Below are 15,346 nucleotides of genomic sequence, written 5' to 3'. Positions count from 1 at the left end.
TGTAGCCCAGGGTGATGGAGTTCAGGGGGAGCTGGAGTGAGCTCCATCCATACAGGCCAGCAGCTGAGAAGCAGCGCGGTAGGCCCAGCCATTTGATGAAGGATGAAGGAGTTGGCTTTTGCCTCCGTCTCCATCTAGGCCTGTCGCACCTCCAGCGGTGCCTGTGGTGGACTGTGCACGGCAGGGGAGTCCTCTTCCCTGAGGCCTAAACTGCCCATTGCCCATGGACTTCATATTGAGCTTTAAGTTAGGACTGTTGCAAGAGCATCAAGCTATACAGCCCAGTAACTGACTGTTGGACTTTTCAAGATCATTATGCGCTTCCGGCTTTCTAGTCACCATTGATCATGGACTTTGTTCTTTGGTGATATGTTTGTTTATGTGTATGTGTTTGTGTATGATGTGTGTTTTATGTAGCCTACCACACTCATTACGTAACAGGTACAGGATGTGTGTGTGTGTGTGTGTGATGTGTGTTTTATGTAGCATACCACACTCATTACGTAACGGGTACAGGCTGTGTGTGTGTGTGTGTGTGTGTGTGTGTGTGTGTGTGTGTGTGTGTGTGTGTGTGTGTGTGTGTGTGTGTGTGTGTTTGTGATGTGTGTTTTCTCTAGCCTCCCACACTCATGACATAACAGGTGTTGAATTCTGGGGTATTCGTACTGTATTCTGATGTGTTCATCATAGAATGGGACAAGCTCTAAGCTCTGATATTAGGTGCACAAGTAGGCCTGTTTACGTCAGAGTTTGTTGCTTGGAACTTCCAGATAACATGGGCCGAGGGCCGGAGCCATCGCGTCTGAACTGGTTTCCTAACTTGTTGCCTATACGTGGACTTGTTTACTGTTAGAATGTATAACTAAATTTGTATTAGGGATGTGACTCGGAGACGGATCGAGAAGCCAACCGTGCAGCATCGTCGCGAAGATACTGTGCGCCACGCTTTTGATAGCAATTCACACTACGAGGACTTTGTTCATTTTACTGAGCGAGACTTAGACTCTGTTCTGTTATTCACTGATTGTACCAACTACAATAAATCATCATTCAATCGCCGATCCTGATCCAGCCGTCAAGCTTCATTGAACAGCTTCAATTCAGACATTAGAACATTGAAACTGAAACACAACGCAAACCACTAAAGAATCCAACACAGGTACGCTTGCGATGTGTGTTTTATGTGGCCTGCCACCTCATGACGTAACAGGTACGAGGTGTATGTGTGTGTGTGATGTGTGTTTTATGTAGCCTACCAGTGGCTTAACTTTCCCTGCTTCCTCAGAGAGCTGTTTGGTGGATGTGCTCAGTGTGTCTCCACGTAGTCCCAGGTCCTTGAGCAGGCGTGATGTTGATCTGCCCACAAAGCCTCTGGCTCCCACCTCCACCGGCTACAGCCTCACACTCACTCCATCCACTTTCTCTGCACTCCGCCACCAGGTCTGCATACTTGGCCTTCTTTCTCTCGTAGGCAGCTTCCAGTCCCTCCTCCCATGGCACTGTCAGCTCCATCAGTATTGCTGCCTTCACAGCTGCAGACCACAGCAGCACGTCTGGTCTTAAGGTGCTGCTGCATATCTCCTGTGGGAACTGGAGCTGCCTACCCAGGTCTACTTCCATCTTCCACACCGCCCCTGGTGTTAGTAGCTTGGCGGGTGGTCTCTTGCTGGTCTGCATTGCGGGTTCCCCCTGCCTGAGGAAGTGGATCCTGCGTGGGCTCTCTGATGGACTCTGCTTGTTTGCCTCCTGCCCACTTTTCTCCAGCACCTCTGCCAGCTTCCTGAGCACTTGGTGGTGTGTCCATCTGAGCCGACCCTGTCAGTGCTATTATCAGTGTCAGTGCAAAGGTCACAGGGTTGCTCTGCTCCAAGCCATTGGTGGAGGTGTTGAGGGCTCGGGAGGGTGTAGTATGTTACAGCTGCCACCTAGGAGAGGTTTAACACCTGAGGAACACAGCTTTACACCAAGGGATGCAGAGCATTTGATCACACTCAATGAGACAGTAAGCACCACAGTGGTCATAGGCTACTATCCTTCTACCATCGTTCTTATTTCTTTCATTCTGAAGGATGTGCCATGTCAATACTCATCAGTCTGAGCTAAGCTCTCTTTAGCCAGAAAGAAAATAATGATAAAGTAGAATCATATTTCATTTGCATGGAGTAGCAGTAGGTCTGTGCTGTATCTATGCCTTCAAGGAAATGTCTCTTCAGTAACAAAACGGGCTTTTCTGGTCTAGTCCACCTCCTGAGGGCTTGTGCCAGCCTTCAGAATTTCTGATAAAAGCACCTGCGCACAGATGAAAACGATAGGATCAGGAAATCAACTTGAACATGTAGTCCATTCTTGTGGAAAGACGAAGCTACAACGAAAGACTGAACTGCTGTGAGTAATATCCTCTAGAGATTGTGACTTTGTGTAGACAGGCTACATTCTGTTGTTGGGTTGTTGAGTTGAATAGGGTGTGGCTGACAGGATTTTTATTCGCCTGAACATCAAATGGCTCACAGACACACGTATCCTAATCCGATTGTAGGATCATAGGTCGGTAGCAAAACTTAAATCAATACTGACATGAGTAATTGTAATCACGATGAATTATGCTACCAGGTTGTCGGCCTACTAGGTTGTATATCACACATATCGACAGTCACACAGAAAAAAAAGACAAAATGGCATCACATTGTTTTTGGCATTGGCTCTAGGCCTGCTACACATGCATCTCCTTCTCTGTTAGGCACTCTCTCTCTCTCTCCCTGTGTGTGTGTGTGTGTGTGTATGTGTGTGTGTGTGTGTGTGTGTGTGTGTGTGTGTGTCTCCATCTCTCTGTTAGACAGAAACGTTTAATGGTGGCTTTATTTTAGTAAAGAACAATATACTGTGTCCTCAGTGACTCTGTATGACACTCTTTAGTGCCACACCTGTGTTATGTAGTCTAAGAGTCTAGAGACGGGCAGGTCTCTAGTGCCACACCTGTGTTATGTAGTCTAAGAGTCTAGAGACGGGCAAGTCTATCTTTGGCCCACAAACTCTGACAACAGTCACTAGACCAGTTTGTCTTGTGTCTGGAGCTACTGTGACGGAGTACTGATACAATGTGGGCAGGTGTGTTTTGAGACTAGATAAAATGGGTGTGGCCTACTACTTGAGGGAGGAGCAGAAGTATTAGCAATAATCATCCCTCGATCAAGGATTTGATTTGGGCTATCCAACAAAATGTTGAGATAGGTAGGCTACTAGTTTAGGGTGGTGGTAATGTAGTGGTTAAGGAGCTGAGCTAGTGTGTATCTGCCTGAAAGTTGTCGGTTCAATTCCCGGCCTCCACCGTTGTGCCTTTGAGCAAGGCGCTTAACCCCAAATTGCTCCGGTGACCATGTGATCCCTTGTTGTTGGTCGCCTGTCCCCGGGAAAATACAGAAAAACAACCGATGTCCCTGTTTTTTGAAGGTTAAACTTGTATGTGTTTCAATCAGATTGATAGCCAAACTGAAAATGTCCCCATTTTTTCCCAATTTTTTGAGATCATGTCCACTGGTTTTGATCTTGGAAATTTGGTCACCTTCTGTTTCTGGGCCTGCTGCCTTGTGACTTGTGACTCTGCTCACAGTGACCTACACAGTACTTGACTTGTTTAATGACATATAGAGAGAAGATTCTCTAGGCCAGCATTCAAAGTACAGGACACTAGATTAGACACATGTGTTGAACTTTGCATCATGATCATCATCTCAGTTCAGAGCTGTTTAATCTTATTTCTTCATGAAATGATGTTCACAGCCCCAAACTACCACAGCCATGGCCAGTTTGGTATCAGAAGATCAAGGTATGTTTGATCCCTATCTCCAATGTTTGTGATCCTTAGCCTTCTTGAATTTCCCCTTGGGGATCAATAAAGTATCCATCTATCTATCTATCTATCTATCTCTACCAGTTATTTGGAGACTAAACAAATCACATCACAAGTTTCTTATACCATTTTTTTTTAATCAGACACAGGGTTCATCAGCAAACACAAGGGGGAGCTAGAGATGCGACTTGGTCTCCTTGCACCTCTTCTGATCGATCTGGAGCGTTGCAGTGTTCTCTCTCGTCTAGAGAGGGAACAGGTGCAGAACAAGCAGCTAACCAGTCAAGAACAGAGCCATGTTCTTATAACAATGCTGGAGAAGAAAGGAGCCGTGGCCCAACAGAAGTTCTATGAGGCTTTGAAGTCTCATGACCCTCTTTTGGTGGAGGATCTTCAGCCTTCAGCACCAGGCCCAGCAGTGCCTGAGCCACAGCAAGGAGGAGGTAAGGACCTTACTGTATGTCAGATGTTTGACCACTGGGTCAAGTACCATATTAACAATATGTGTGTGTGTGTGTGTGTGTGTGTGTGTGTGTCTTTCACTATTGGAACCAGTCACATAAGTATTAAAATAGGCTGTGTGTGTGTGTGTGTGTGTGTGTGTGTGTGTGTGTGTGTGTGTGTGTGTGTGTGTGTGTGTGTGTGTGTGTGTGTGTGTGTGTGTGTGTGTGTGTGTGTGTGTGTGTGTGTGTGTGTGTGTGTGTGTTACATGCATATTACAACAGTTTATTCATGTAAATCATGTACTGTATGCTTAATAGCACATATGAATATGTTAAAGGATGCTACATGATTAAAATGATAGGTGTACATCACAAGTTTAGCTAAAACTACAGTACATTCACCCAAGAAAGGCAAAGGAAAGTAGAATGTAAAAGTAGAATGCTACACTGATGATGGTGATGATTATACATGTAGTAATAACCATATAAGGTATACTGTACATTTTATTTTTGTTGTCTTCACAAAGATGCTGCAAAGATAGTTACAAAATCTTCACTGAAACTGAAGCTTCAGAACCATCTAAAACAGAGGTTTTCTACTATAAACCAACATGATAAAAAGTACAATGTACAAGACATGTACACTGATCTTTACATCGTAACGGGCCGCACTGGAGGAGTCAGTTGTGAACATGAAGTGGCAGCAATTGACATGACACAAATTGGGGCTAGACCAAGCTCTGAAGATGAACAAGTCAAGATAGCAGACATATTCAAAGTCAAATCTTACAGCAAAGTTTTGACTTTGGGAATTGCTGGTGTGGGAAAAACTGTTTCAGTGCAGAAGTTTGTCATGGACTGGGCTGATGACAAATCAAATCAAGACATAGACTTTGTTTTTGTTTTTTTATTTCGAGAGCTAAACTTGAAGAAAGGTAAATGCTTGAATCTTTTAGGTCTTCTTTTGTTATTCTACCCTGATCTCAAAGATTTGAAAACAATTACAGAATTCAGTGAAAGCAAAATTCTCTTGATCTTTGATGGTTTGGATGAAAGCAGACTCCAGCTGAACTTTGAAGAGTGGACCTCTGAGCCTGACAAAGAATTCTCCGTGGACATCCTCATATCTAGTCTCATTAAAAGTATGCTACTGCCCTCTGCACTCATCTGGGTTACAACCAGACCAGCAGCAGCCAGTCTGATCCCTGATGATCTCTTCAACTTGGTGACAGAGGTGCGAGGATTCAATGACACACAAATAATCGACTTCTTTAAGAAGAACATCAAGGATGCAGCAAAGGCCAACAGTATCACTGATCATATCAAAAAGAACAGAAGCCTTCACATCATGTGTCACATTCCAGTATTCTGCAGTATCATAGCGAGCGTACAGGATGAAATACTGAGCAATGAGAGCAAAGGAAAAGGGGCCAAAACGCTGACGGAAATGTACACACTTTATAGTGTAACTCAGATCAAAACAATGAATGAAAAATACAAGGGCAAGATGAGTGCAAAAGAAAAAGGCCAGTTGCTTGTTAAGCTTGGGAAACTGGCATTCAAACATCTAGAGAAAGGCACGCTGATCTTCTATGAGAAAGACTTGACAGAGTGTGGTATTGATGTTGCATCTGGAACATTGAGGGCTGGCCTTTGTACTCAGATCTTCAACGTGGCGAGTGCTTCAACTGGAGAGGAGCTATTCAGCTTTGTGCACTTAAGCGTACAGGAATTCTTGGCAGCTCTTTATGTTCTTAAGAAAAATTCAACTCACTGGACCAATCGCCCCTTAGTGAATACACTGAAGAAGACCAGCTGGCTGTCCAAACACTCACGGGTTCACCTCTACACATCTGCTGTGGATGAAGCACTGCAAAGCCCAAATGGACATTTGGATCTCTTTGTGCGCTTCCTTCTTGGACTGGCTCCAATGTTGGAGCCTACAATCCGGTCCCCACTAGATTTGATTCTGCCACGTTTATACATCAGAGAAGAGAGCATCAGCAAAACAGTTCAACACATCAAAGAGAAGATCAGGGAAGACATCTCATCAGAACGGATCATCAACCTCTTCCACTGTTTAAATGAGCTTGGGGACAACACACTGGTTGAGGAAATCAACAGGTAACTAAATAACAAATAAGTTCATTTTGCAAGTTTCAATGCTAGTGTTCTAGCTTTGATTAAAAAAAAGCTTATTATTTACATACATCTAACTGTTGTGGTGATAGGACTGATTGTGAAAGGAAAGGAAAGCCTGGGAAAGGGATGATTGTGTGCATGAAATGAATCCAATCAAATTAATATAACTCAATTATAGTCATTTCTATTGCCATAATACATTTTGCTATCACTTTGAAAATGCTAAAAAAATGACTGATTGTCGTATGTTCTGACATTGATGTGAAGTCAGATTGATGATTGTAAACCTCATGCAGGTCAATGTTTATTACCCCTCCATCATTTAATTAGCCACTAATTACAGTGAAGGTGAGATCAACTTCATTTGTATTCATCTGGATTTAAGCCACCTCTGAGAGAAACAGTGTGCCAGGAATTAAAATCCGGGATGGGCAGGACATTTTACTAAAATCTGTTGATTTGACATGGAATGACCCTGAACCATATGGAATAAACCAAATAATGGAAATAAAAGCCAAATTAGCTATGACCCTAGCTAGATATTGACAGTTAAAGACAGTTATTAAAGCAACACAATGTAGTCCTTTTACTGTAGGCTACATGAATAGATCCATCCTCATTTTAATGTTAACCAATTGACTTATAAACAGAGTTGAGTCTCTGAACCCAGAACACCTGCTATAGCATTGTAACGCTGTTGTTGCGGTTCGGGACATGACCCTTTAGATAGTGTTTTCTTTTTTAAAAAATAAACCGAGCACCCCCTTAGTACTAAATGGGTACCCACTACCAGTAGGTTGAACATTTACAAAGGGGGCAGTTCATGTTCCTTTAATGTCATAAAATGGCTCCTTGTGAATTAGTCAGTTTCATAGTATGTTGTACTACTGTACAATCATCATAATGCATCAAAGTGTGAAATGTATGTCTTAGGGAAATGAATATCCAGTGATTCTATTTGCAGCTACAACAATTTCTTCTCATGCACTGTTCTTCTGATTTTAATTTCAATAGAAAGAAACACTGCAAAATAATGTTACTTTGAATTGTTTTGATGAGAGGCTTGTTGAAATCTCAGAAATAGGACGAATATTGTGTTTGTTACTTAGGTACATAAAGTCAGCAGATGAGGAGAAGAAACTGACTCCAGCCCAGTGTTCAGCTCTGGCTTATGTACTGCTGATGTCAACTGAAGACCTGGAGGAGTTTGATCTCAAGAAATACCTGAGATCACAGGAAGGGTTCTGTCGAATGCTTCCTGTAGTGAAAGTGTCAAGAAAACTTTGGTGGGTATGAATACAAATTTATTTAGCAGACTAATTTTGTATATTAACCCCTTAATACAGAAAAATGCTGTACATAATAGACAAACAAATAAACACAATAGACAATAAATAACTTGCAAGGTGCAACTAGGCTTGTGTAATGATGGCTGCAAAGATTATGCAGACTGTTATGATTGACTGACACGCATGCACACACACACACACTTGATGCTTTAGGCTATAGTCTTCTTACTGATTGGGCAATAATAAGACCACACTTTAATGGTGGTAGGTGTAAACCAGGACATTTTAGCACCCCGAGTCCGACAGGCTTTTTTTTTGCCAGGCTACAAGCTGGACTTGGAAGGAGGCCCCTTAGTTAGTGGAAGAATTTGTTCACCATGTGCTCACTTGCTAATTGCTGTTGCCTCAGAAACTAGATTTGTTTTGCTTTGTAAACAGGTACTGCAAGGACTCAAAAGTAAGGGAGTAAGACAGGTGTTTAGTTAAAAAAAAAAACATATCATGATGAGTAATGCAAATTTTATTTGAATATGATCTAGAGTAAGTCGTTGAAACTCTTCAATACTGTGATACCTGAGGTCTTTCAATACTGAGACCTCAGGTGAGGGACAAGCGGTGTTGGGATCCCTAAAATGCTTCAAAAATCGAATGTGTTTTCTAAACAGGCTAAATCACTGCAAGCTCTCCCAAACAAACTGTCAAACCATGGCATCAGTGCTGCAAAGAACACCTTCCCATCTGAGAGAACTGGATATGAGTGACAATGATCTGCAGGATGAAGGAGTGAAGCTGCTCTGTGTAGGATTAAGAAAACCGCAGTGCAAGCTGGAGACACTGAGGTCAGTTGACAAATGTGATGCAAGTACCATACACATCTCTATCTAGTATCCTGTCCTGTCCACACCTCTCAGTTAGGTCTGATAAAGCTACTGCCCTACCTAGAGCCTGTCCAAAAAAAGGGAAGTTACACAAAATTAAGCGATGGCACACAGTCCCCTAAACTCGTCTGATGAGAAGCAATCTCATACGAATCACAGAACCCTCAGTTCACGTTGAGTTCTTATGACAAGTCATTTCACAAGTTGCAGGTTGTCACAAGCCGTTGATTTGTACAAATACATGGTAAGTGTATTGAGGAAGTAAGTGTTGTCATCACTGGGTGGTGGTTGGGAACTATATAGTCTATGATGGACTGGATGCCTTGCCACAAGTAACCAAGTATCCATGCGGTGGCCTCATTCAGGGCCAGGAAGCAAACTGAGGTGAGACGCATCAGACAAGTGGGAGAGATTTTGAGTTTGTTTCACATGCTTCGTTATTGTTTTTTACTGGAATGAAGATTGAACGCTGCATCAACCACAGAAACATAATTTTCCCTACCAACACCCTTGTATATTTCTTACTCCTACATCACCTGTGTTTGTTAAACAGGCTGAATCAGTGTCACCTCTCCAAAGCAAGCTGTGAAATGATGGCATCAGTGCTGCAGAGGACACCTTCCCATCTGAGAGAACTGGACATGAGTGACAATGACCTGCAGGATGAAGGAGTGAAGCTGCTCTGTGCAGGACTAAGAGTTCCACAATGCAAGCTGGAGACACTGAGGTCAGTTGACAAATCTAATGCAAGTACCATGCACATCTCTATCTGGTATCTTGTCCTGTCCACACTGAAAATGATCTCTCAGTTAGGTCTGATCAAGCTACCTACTGCCCTACCAAGTTCAGCACAGCCCACATTCACAGTGAATCACTACAGTTCCACACAGGTGTATAAGGAAGGCCCAACAGGTGAAATTCAGCATGAACTCTTCAGAGTTTAGAGTTTCCTGTTGTAAGATAAAGTCATATTTAATATATATTGTTATTACAGTTTTTTTTCAATCGCTAACAAGCGTTTGTCCATTCAGTTGACACATTTTCAAAACTCTAAACACAGTTAGCACAGCATCGGTCTTTTGTGGCCATACCATTCACACATTTCATGTCGTTTTCACACAGTATGCAGTCAGTGAATACATTTTCACAATGCTTACATTTTCTTAACAGACAAACTATACCTCTCAACAAAATAGTGGATCGTTTTTGTATTATTTTCGAATGTTAACACACAACATCCCACAATGGTTAAAACAATATTCCAAACCTTAGATACAGTTTAAAAACCTCTGCTTCTGCAATGTTATCAATTCAAAAGCAATATATCTCAGCTGATAATAAACAAACAATCGAATAATTGACACACAGATGATTTATGTTGGGTAAATTGGGCCAACCACAGCTGATTCCAGTCTATCTTAGACCTAGTGGCAGGGGTTATTGCTCTCTATTACATTGACATTTACACAGTAAAAAGAGGAGGTGATGTTTTTGGAAACAGAAACAAAAAAAGACAAACACTGTAATGTCTGGACGAGGAAGAGTAAGGTAAGGGGCCCAGGGAGAAGAGCAGGCCCAGTGAGAGATGCAGTGAGAGGTGCAGGAGCACTGAGAGGAGCAGGTGCAGAGATTAGACACAGTAATATTGTGCTTTTTTTGTTCACCCCCTTTTTATCTGGGCTTTTTGCTGTTGTTTTTTGTTCAGAATGCTCTTGTGTTTCATGGATATTTTTTTCACTGCAATGCTGTGAAACTTTTTCTGTTCCATCATAGTCTACTGTAAACAGTATTTATACTGCACCTCCTGTAGGCCTAGTGAACAGAAAAAAAAAAAAAAAAAGATTTGCTTTTTACTGAAATGCATTTGAATGTGAACATTACATCTGGACATACAGTTCCCAACCAAGAAATGTAGTGTAAAAATGCTGGATTGCATGTTTTGCATGCAAATACCTGTAAAACTGAAACATAAAAGTCTATGCAGTTTTTGTAATGTCAACAGTAGCCAGTATTTTGAAACCTAGTTCACTCTGATTGACTACATGTATCTTGTGAAGTGAAAACAAGCTTCATTCTTTGACAAAATAACTTCATTTTGAGTCAGGTTTCCAGTGTTTTGGTAAAGTTAGTGTGTGCAGAGAAATGACGAGTTAGTGTATATGTAACAAAATGTGGTGTAACAACATGGGATGTGCTTTTGAGAGGAAAATGATCAATTTGGCCAATCGTGTTTTGTAGGTGAGAGTCTGTGTTTAGAGTTTTGAAAATGTGTCAAATGAATGGACAAACGCTTGTTAGCGATTGAAAAAAACTGTAAGAGGATGGCCAGGCTTTCTGCCAACTGAAGTTAAACTGAGGCCTGCATTTAGCTAGTCTGATTTCTTAATGTTGCTTATTAGATCCTTCTGTAATCTTATATGCATCATGGCAGTTAGTTCTCTCAGATAGGTGTGAATTGTTTCAGTATTTGCACACATATTGTAGCACTGTTTGCTGCCTGCTTGTCAATCTTTGGAATAAATCCGCTGCAGTATGTGTTAACTGTGAACAACATTGGTTTTGAATCGGAGCGACTTTTATTGCACTTAGTTTATATAGAGATGGGGAGAGCCCTCGCCCCTGGTTGCTACCTGATTGGAGCCTGGAGCTGGTGAATTGAGTAACTCGTTAGAGGCCTTGTATGCTGAACATGCCGTGACCCTTTCTCGGTATCTGCCGATCGCTGTGGATTCCCTTTTTTTGAGTCATTGGATTAGAGCCAAGTAAAGCAGTTATCATTTTTTAGGTCAAAACACTGTAATTAATTGGATGCAAGATGGCTAGGCCTCATTGTACTTGAGACTACAGTAGATTATAGACATTGTACTTTACACTACAATTGATTTTACCTGAGACAATATTTCAGTCTCACAATTTTGTCACGGTTTTTACCGCACAAACACTTTTAGGCAAATCAAAATGTATAGTAACCTTGCTTATGATGTTGAGTTCTGTCATAACTCTGTCAAATGTATTGCAGATATGTTGGCTGTAAACTCACAGATAAATCGTGTGAGATTGTGGCTTTGGTTCTGCAGTCATCAAACTCCCTGATGGAACTGGACCTGAGTCACAATAACCTGGGAGATTCTGGAGTTCAGCTCCTCTCTAAGGGACTGTCTAGTCCCAACTGTAAACTGCAGATATTAAGGTTGGTGTACATTAAGGCAAGGCATATCCTGATATTTGTTTATTTACTGAATTTAATTGTTGATAACATTTAGTAGCAGAGAAAAAAGCCCATTCACTTATTGGGCATTAATGATACTAGGCGAGAATATTGTTTACATCCCCACGTTAGCTATAAACACATGATGCTAAATCAAATTCTAGAAGTGATATTAATGAGCAACACCTGGGGATCTGGGACTCAGTTTAATATAGTGTTCAGTTACAGTCTTAATCCTGAGTCTTTGAGTGGTTACTGTGTTATTGTAAAAAAAATCTCTCTCTCTCGTTCTCGCTCTCTCTCTCACACACACCAACTCTTTCTTTCTTTTCTTTTCATTCTCTCCCTCTCTCACACCCACACACACACACTCTCTCTCTCTCTCTCTCTCTCTCTCTCTCTCTCACACACACACTGTCTCTCTGTCTCTCTCCCTCTCTCTCTCTCTCTCTCTCTCTCTCTCTCTCTCTCTCTGTGTATGTGGTTTTATGTGTCTATCTGTCTCTCAGGCTCAGTAAGTGTGGAATCTCAGATGAAGGTTATGTTTTACTGGCTCTCACTCTGATGTCAAACCCTTCCTGTGTGAAAGACCTGGATGTGAGCAACAATCATCCTGGAGAATCAGCACAGAAGCTGTTGACTGCTACACTGGAAGATCCTCACCGCAAAGTTGAAGCAATTCAGTATGTGCTCAATATCTTAAATCACAATCAGGATTTGTATATTGTATTATTATTTATTAATTGGTTGTTTTACGTAAGTGAGGATTCATGGGATTGCATTCATTAGTTTAGCTCCTACTTTTAATTTTTCCGGACAGAACAGTACATTTGATTGACAGACTGTAATGAAAACATGACTGGGGGAAACCCAGGAGTAATGTACCTATGTACCAGAAGCTCCATGCTTAGCTAACGTGCAGTAGATGGAAAAGTTGTGGGTTCAATTCCATCGTGCCCTTAACCCCAAATCAATCTGTGGAGTCCCTGCTCTCCTCACTCACCAAGACATCTTTGATCAGTCCAAGCTGTCAAGCTACAAAGTCTGTAATTGCTGCAGGAGGAGGATTCTGAAAACTCATTTCAATCACAACTCCATTCTTACAGAAACTATTGTTTTAGTCATTGTCCTCTATTCATTTCCCTCCTTATTTGAATGTTAATAAGAATGTCTTTTTTCAAAATTAAAACAGTTTATAGTAATGCTAAGAATATGAATGTGTTCACCATTCTGTTTTCTGATGTCTGTCTCTTGCCCTCTCACTCTATGCAGACTTGCTGGTTGTAAGCTAACAGAGGAATCCTGTAAGGTTGTAGCCTCTGCTTTGCAGTCCTCCATCTCCCTAAAGGAACTGGACCTGAGTCACAGTGACCTGAAGGATTCTGGATTTCAACTTCTCTCTACAGGACTCAGAAGCCCTCACTGTAAACTGACATCTTTAAGGTTTGTATGTGCACACATATTGTGGCACTGTTGGCTCCTGTCTGTAAATCTTTGGAATAAATCATCAGCTGCAGTATGTGTGCAGTATGTTCAAAAGTGCCAGCTTTTGAAAACAAGCTGTGAAATGATGGCATCAGTGCTGCAAGGGACACCTTCCCAGCTCTGACCTGCAGGATGCAGTTTTAGATCAAGTACATTGTCATGTTGATATTAACAGATTAACAATTAGAGAGGTGGTTACCGTGGTATTTAAAACGACATGCTTTAACAAGGCAACAGGGCCAGATGGCATGTCTGCTTTTCTTATTAAAACATTTGCAGAGGAACTCCCACCGGCCTGGCATCCACTCTTTCAGCTCTCTATAGATTCCCAGTGTGATGTGGCAGCTCATAGGCGCGTCCTAATGGCGGCCGCTATGAGCTTTCATCTGCATTTTACCGTTTGAACTCACTCATGCTGATAACTTCACTCCTGTCCTCCATTACTACATGTACTCATTGTTCATTCCCCACGCTGTGTGTATTGTTAGTGTGTGTTGAAACGGATGAGTGCACACATACTGAAAACCGCACCAAACATTTCACTCCCCTTTCATTCATTCATTCCACATAAAACTCTGTTTATTTCAAATATCCATACATGGCAACAACATCAGACAGGTAACATCTTACAAATATCTAGGGGTCCACTTTGATAAAGATCTCAACTGGCACACACATGTGACAAATGTTTGGACAAAAATCCACCAGCGTCTCCATTTCCTGCGGAGACTGACTGTGTTTGGGGTTTGTGAGAGCATCATGTTTATTTGTTATAGAGACACCATAGAGTCCACCTTGCACTATGGCATCATCAGCTGGTTTGGAAATCTTACAGTTAAGGTCAAGGCCCAACCAGGTAATGTGGTCAGAACAGCTGGACAAATGATGGAGTCCCTGCTCCCCTCACTCTCCAAGACATATCTGAGCAGTCCACTCTACAGCAGGCTGACAGAATTCTATCTGAGCCCTTCCATGTGCTGTACCAAGAATATGAGCTCATGAACACAGGAAGGAGGTACAGGGTCCCTTTCTGTTTAGCACAATCACTACAAACATTCCTCTGTCCCCCTGTCAGTCAACATGATGAATGGGCAACGTGGGCAGAACAGTAGGAAGGCCCAAAACCAGTACTAAGTGCTGAGTAGGGGGCTGTGTATGTGGGCTGAACTGAGTGGAGATGTGCTGAGGCTGTGGTGTATGGATGTGCTTTGTGTGACTGGAGAGTACAGAGAGAGAGAGAGTGAGTGTCTACTTTGGGACTGGGTGGGAGAGAGTGCTATTTAACATGATGTGAGTGTCATTTATAGCATGACGGATGACTGTGCCCTTTTGTATTTCCTCTATAACATATGTGCTATGTCCTGTGGTGTGTTGTGTATTGTGGCTGTGGCAGCTTACCCCTTGTCCAAAACACATTTCTCCCTTGGGAGACCTAATAAAGGAACCTTGACTTTGATGCAAGCATTTCAGAATAGTGGAAAAGAGAATGCAAAAGTCAATAAGATACATTTAGTCTCATCTGATCAATCAGTAGAGAATAATTATTTGCCTTAAGTTAAGTTAACCCCTTGTAACATGAATCACCCCTGCTGCCCACATGACACTACAAGACAACAACAACAAGTTGTTTACATGGCTGCAGAGTGTGTAATGTAGTGTTTCTCCAGTCCATGTCCCCGCTGTGTACATAATGTGAGTGCTACACACATCTGTGTCTGTGTCCATCCTAATGAGATACAGTGACCTCATGGTGCTGAAGGATGGCCTGAAAATGTCCAGTGTTCAAAGACTGACCTTCCACTCTCCTTTGAAACAGGCTCAATCAGTGCCGCCTCTCTAAAGCAAGCTGTGAAATTATGGCATACGTGCTGAAAAGGGCACCTTCCCATCTGAGGGAACTGGACATGAGTGACAATGACCTGCAGGATGAAGGAGTGGAGCTGCTCTGTGCAGGACTAAGAGATCCACAATGCAAGCTGGAGACACTGAGGTCAGTAATTAGGAATGTTATGTAATATAGTACTGGATGTTAACCACCAGGAAGAAAAACCAAT

General features: G+C 42.1%; 1 protein-coding gene across 1 annotated transcript; it reads left to right on the top strand.

Annotated features, from left to right (window-relative positions):
* Positions 1–2,291: 2,291 nt before the first annotated feature.
* Positions 2,292–12,880, top strand: LOC134077874 (NACHT, LRR and PYD domains-containing protein 12-like). Its single transcript, XM_062533519.1, has 10 exons — positions 2,292–2,385; positions 3,778–3,823; positions 3,991–4,290; positions 4,818–6,414; positions 7,542–7,718; positions 8,387–8,560; positions 9,153–9,326; positions 11,619–11,789; positions 12,317–12,490; positions 12,829–12,880. Exons 2-10 carry the CDS (start codon positions 3,796–3,798, stop codon positions 12,878–12,880), a joined length of 2,847 nt encoding a protein of 948 aa, XP_062389503.1. The 5' UTR covers positions 2,292–2,385; positions 3,778–3,795.
* Positions 12,881–15,346: the final 2,466 nt, after the last annotated feature.

This window comes from Sardina pilchardus, chromosome 1 (genome assembly GCF_963854185.1).
Source record: "Sardina pilchardus chromosome 1, fSarPil1.1, whole genome shotgun sequence".
Taxonomy (NCBI): domain Eukaryota; kingdom Metazoa; phylum Chordata; class Actinopteri; order Clupeiformes; family Clupeidae; genus Sardina; species Sardina pilchardus.
This window is presented reverse-complemented; position numbering and strand designations above follow the sequence as displayed.

Coding starts and splice junctions, on each gene's coding strand:
- LOC134077874 (XM_062533519.1), top strand. CDS start 3,796: ATGGCCAGTTTGGTATCAGAAGATCAAG. Junction 4,291..4,817: donor TGAGCCACAGCAAGGAGGAG/GTAAGGACCTTA, acceptor GTCTTCACAAAG/ATGCTGCAAAGATAGTTACA. Junction 6,415..7,541: donor CTGGTTGAGGAAATCAACAG/GTAACTAAATAA, acceptor TTTGTTACTTAG/GTACATAAAGTCAGCAGATG.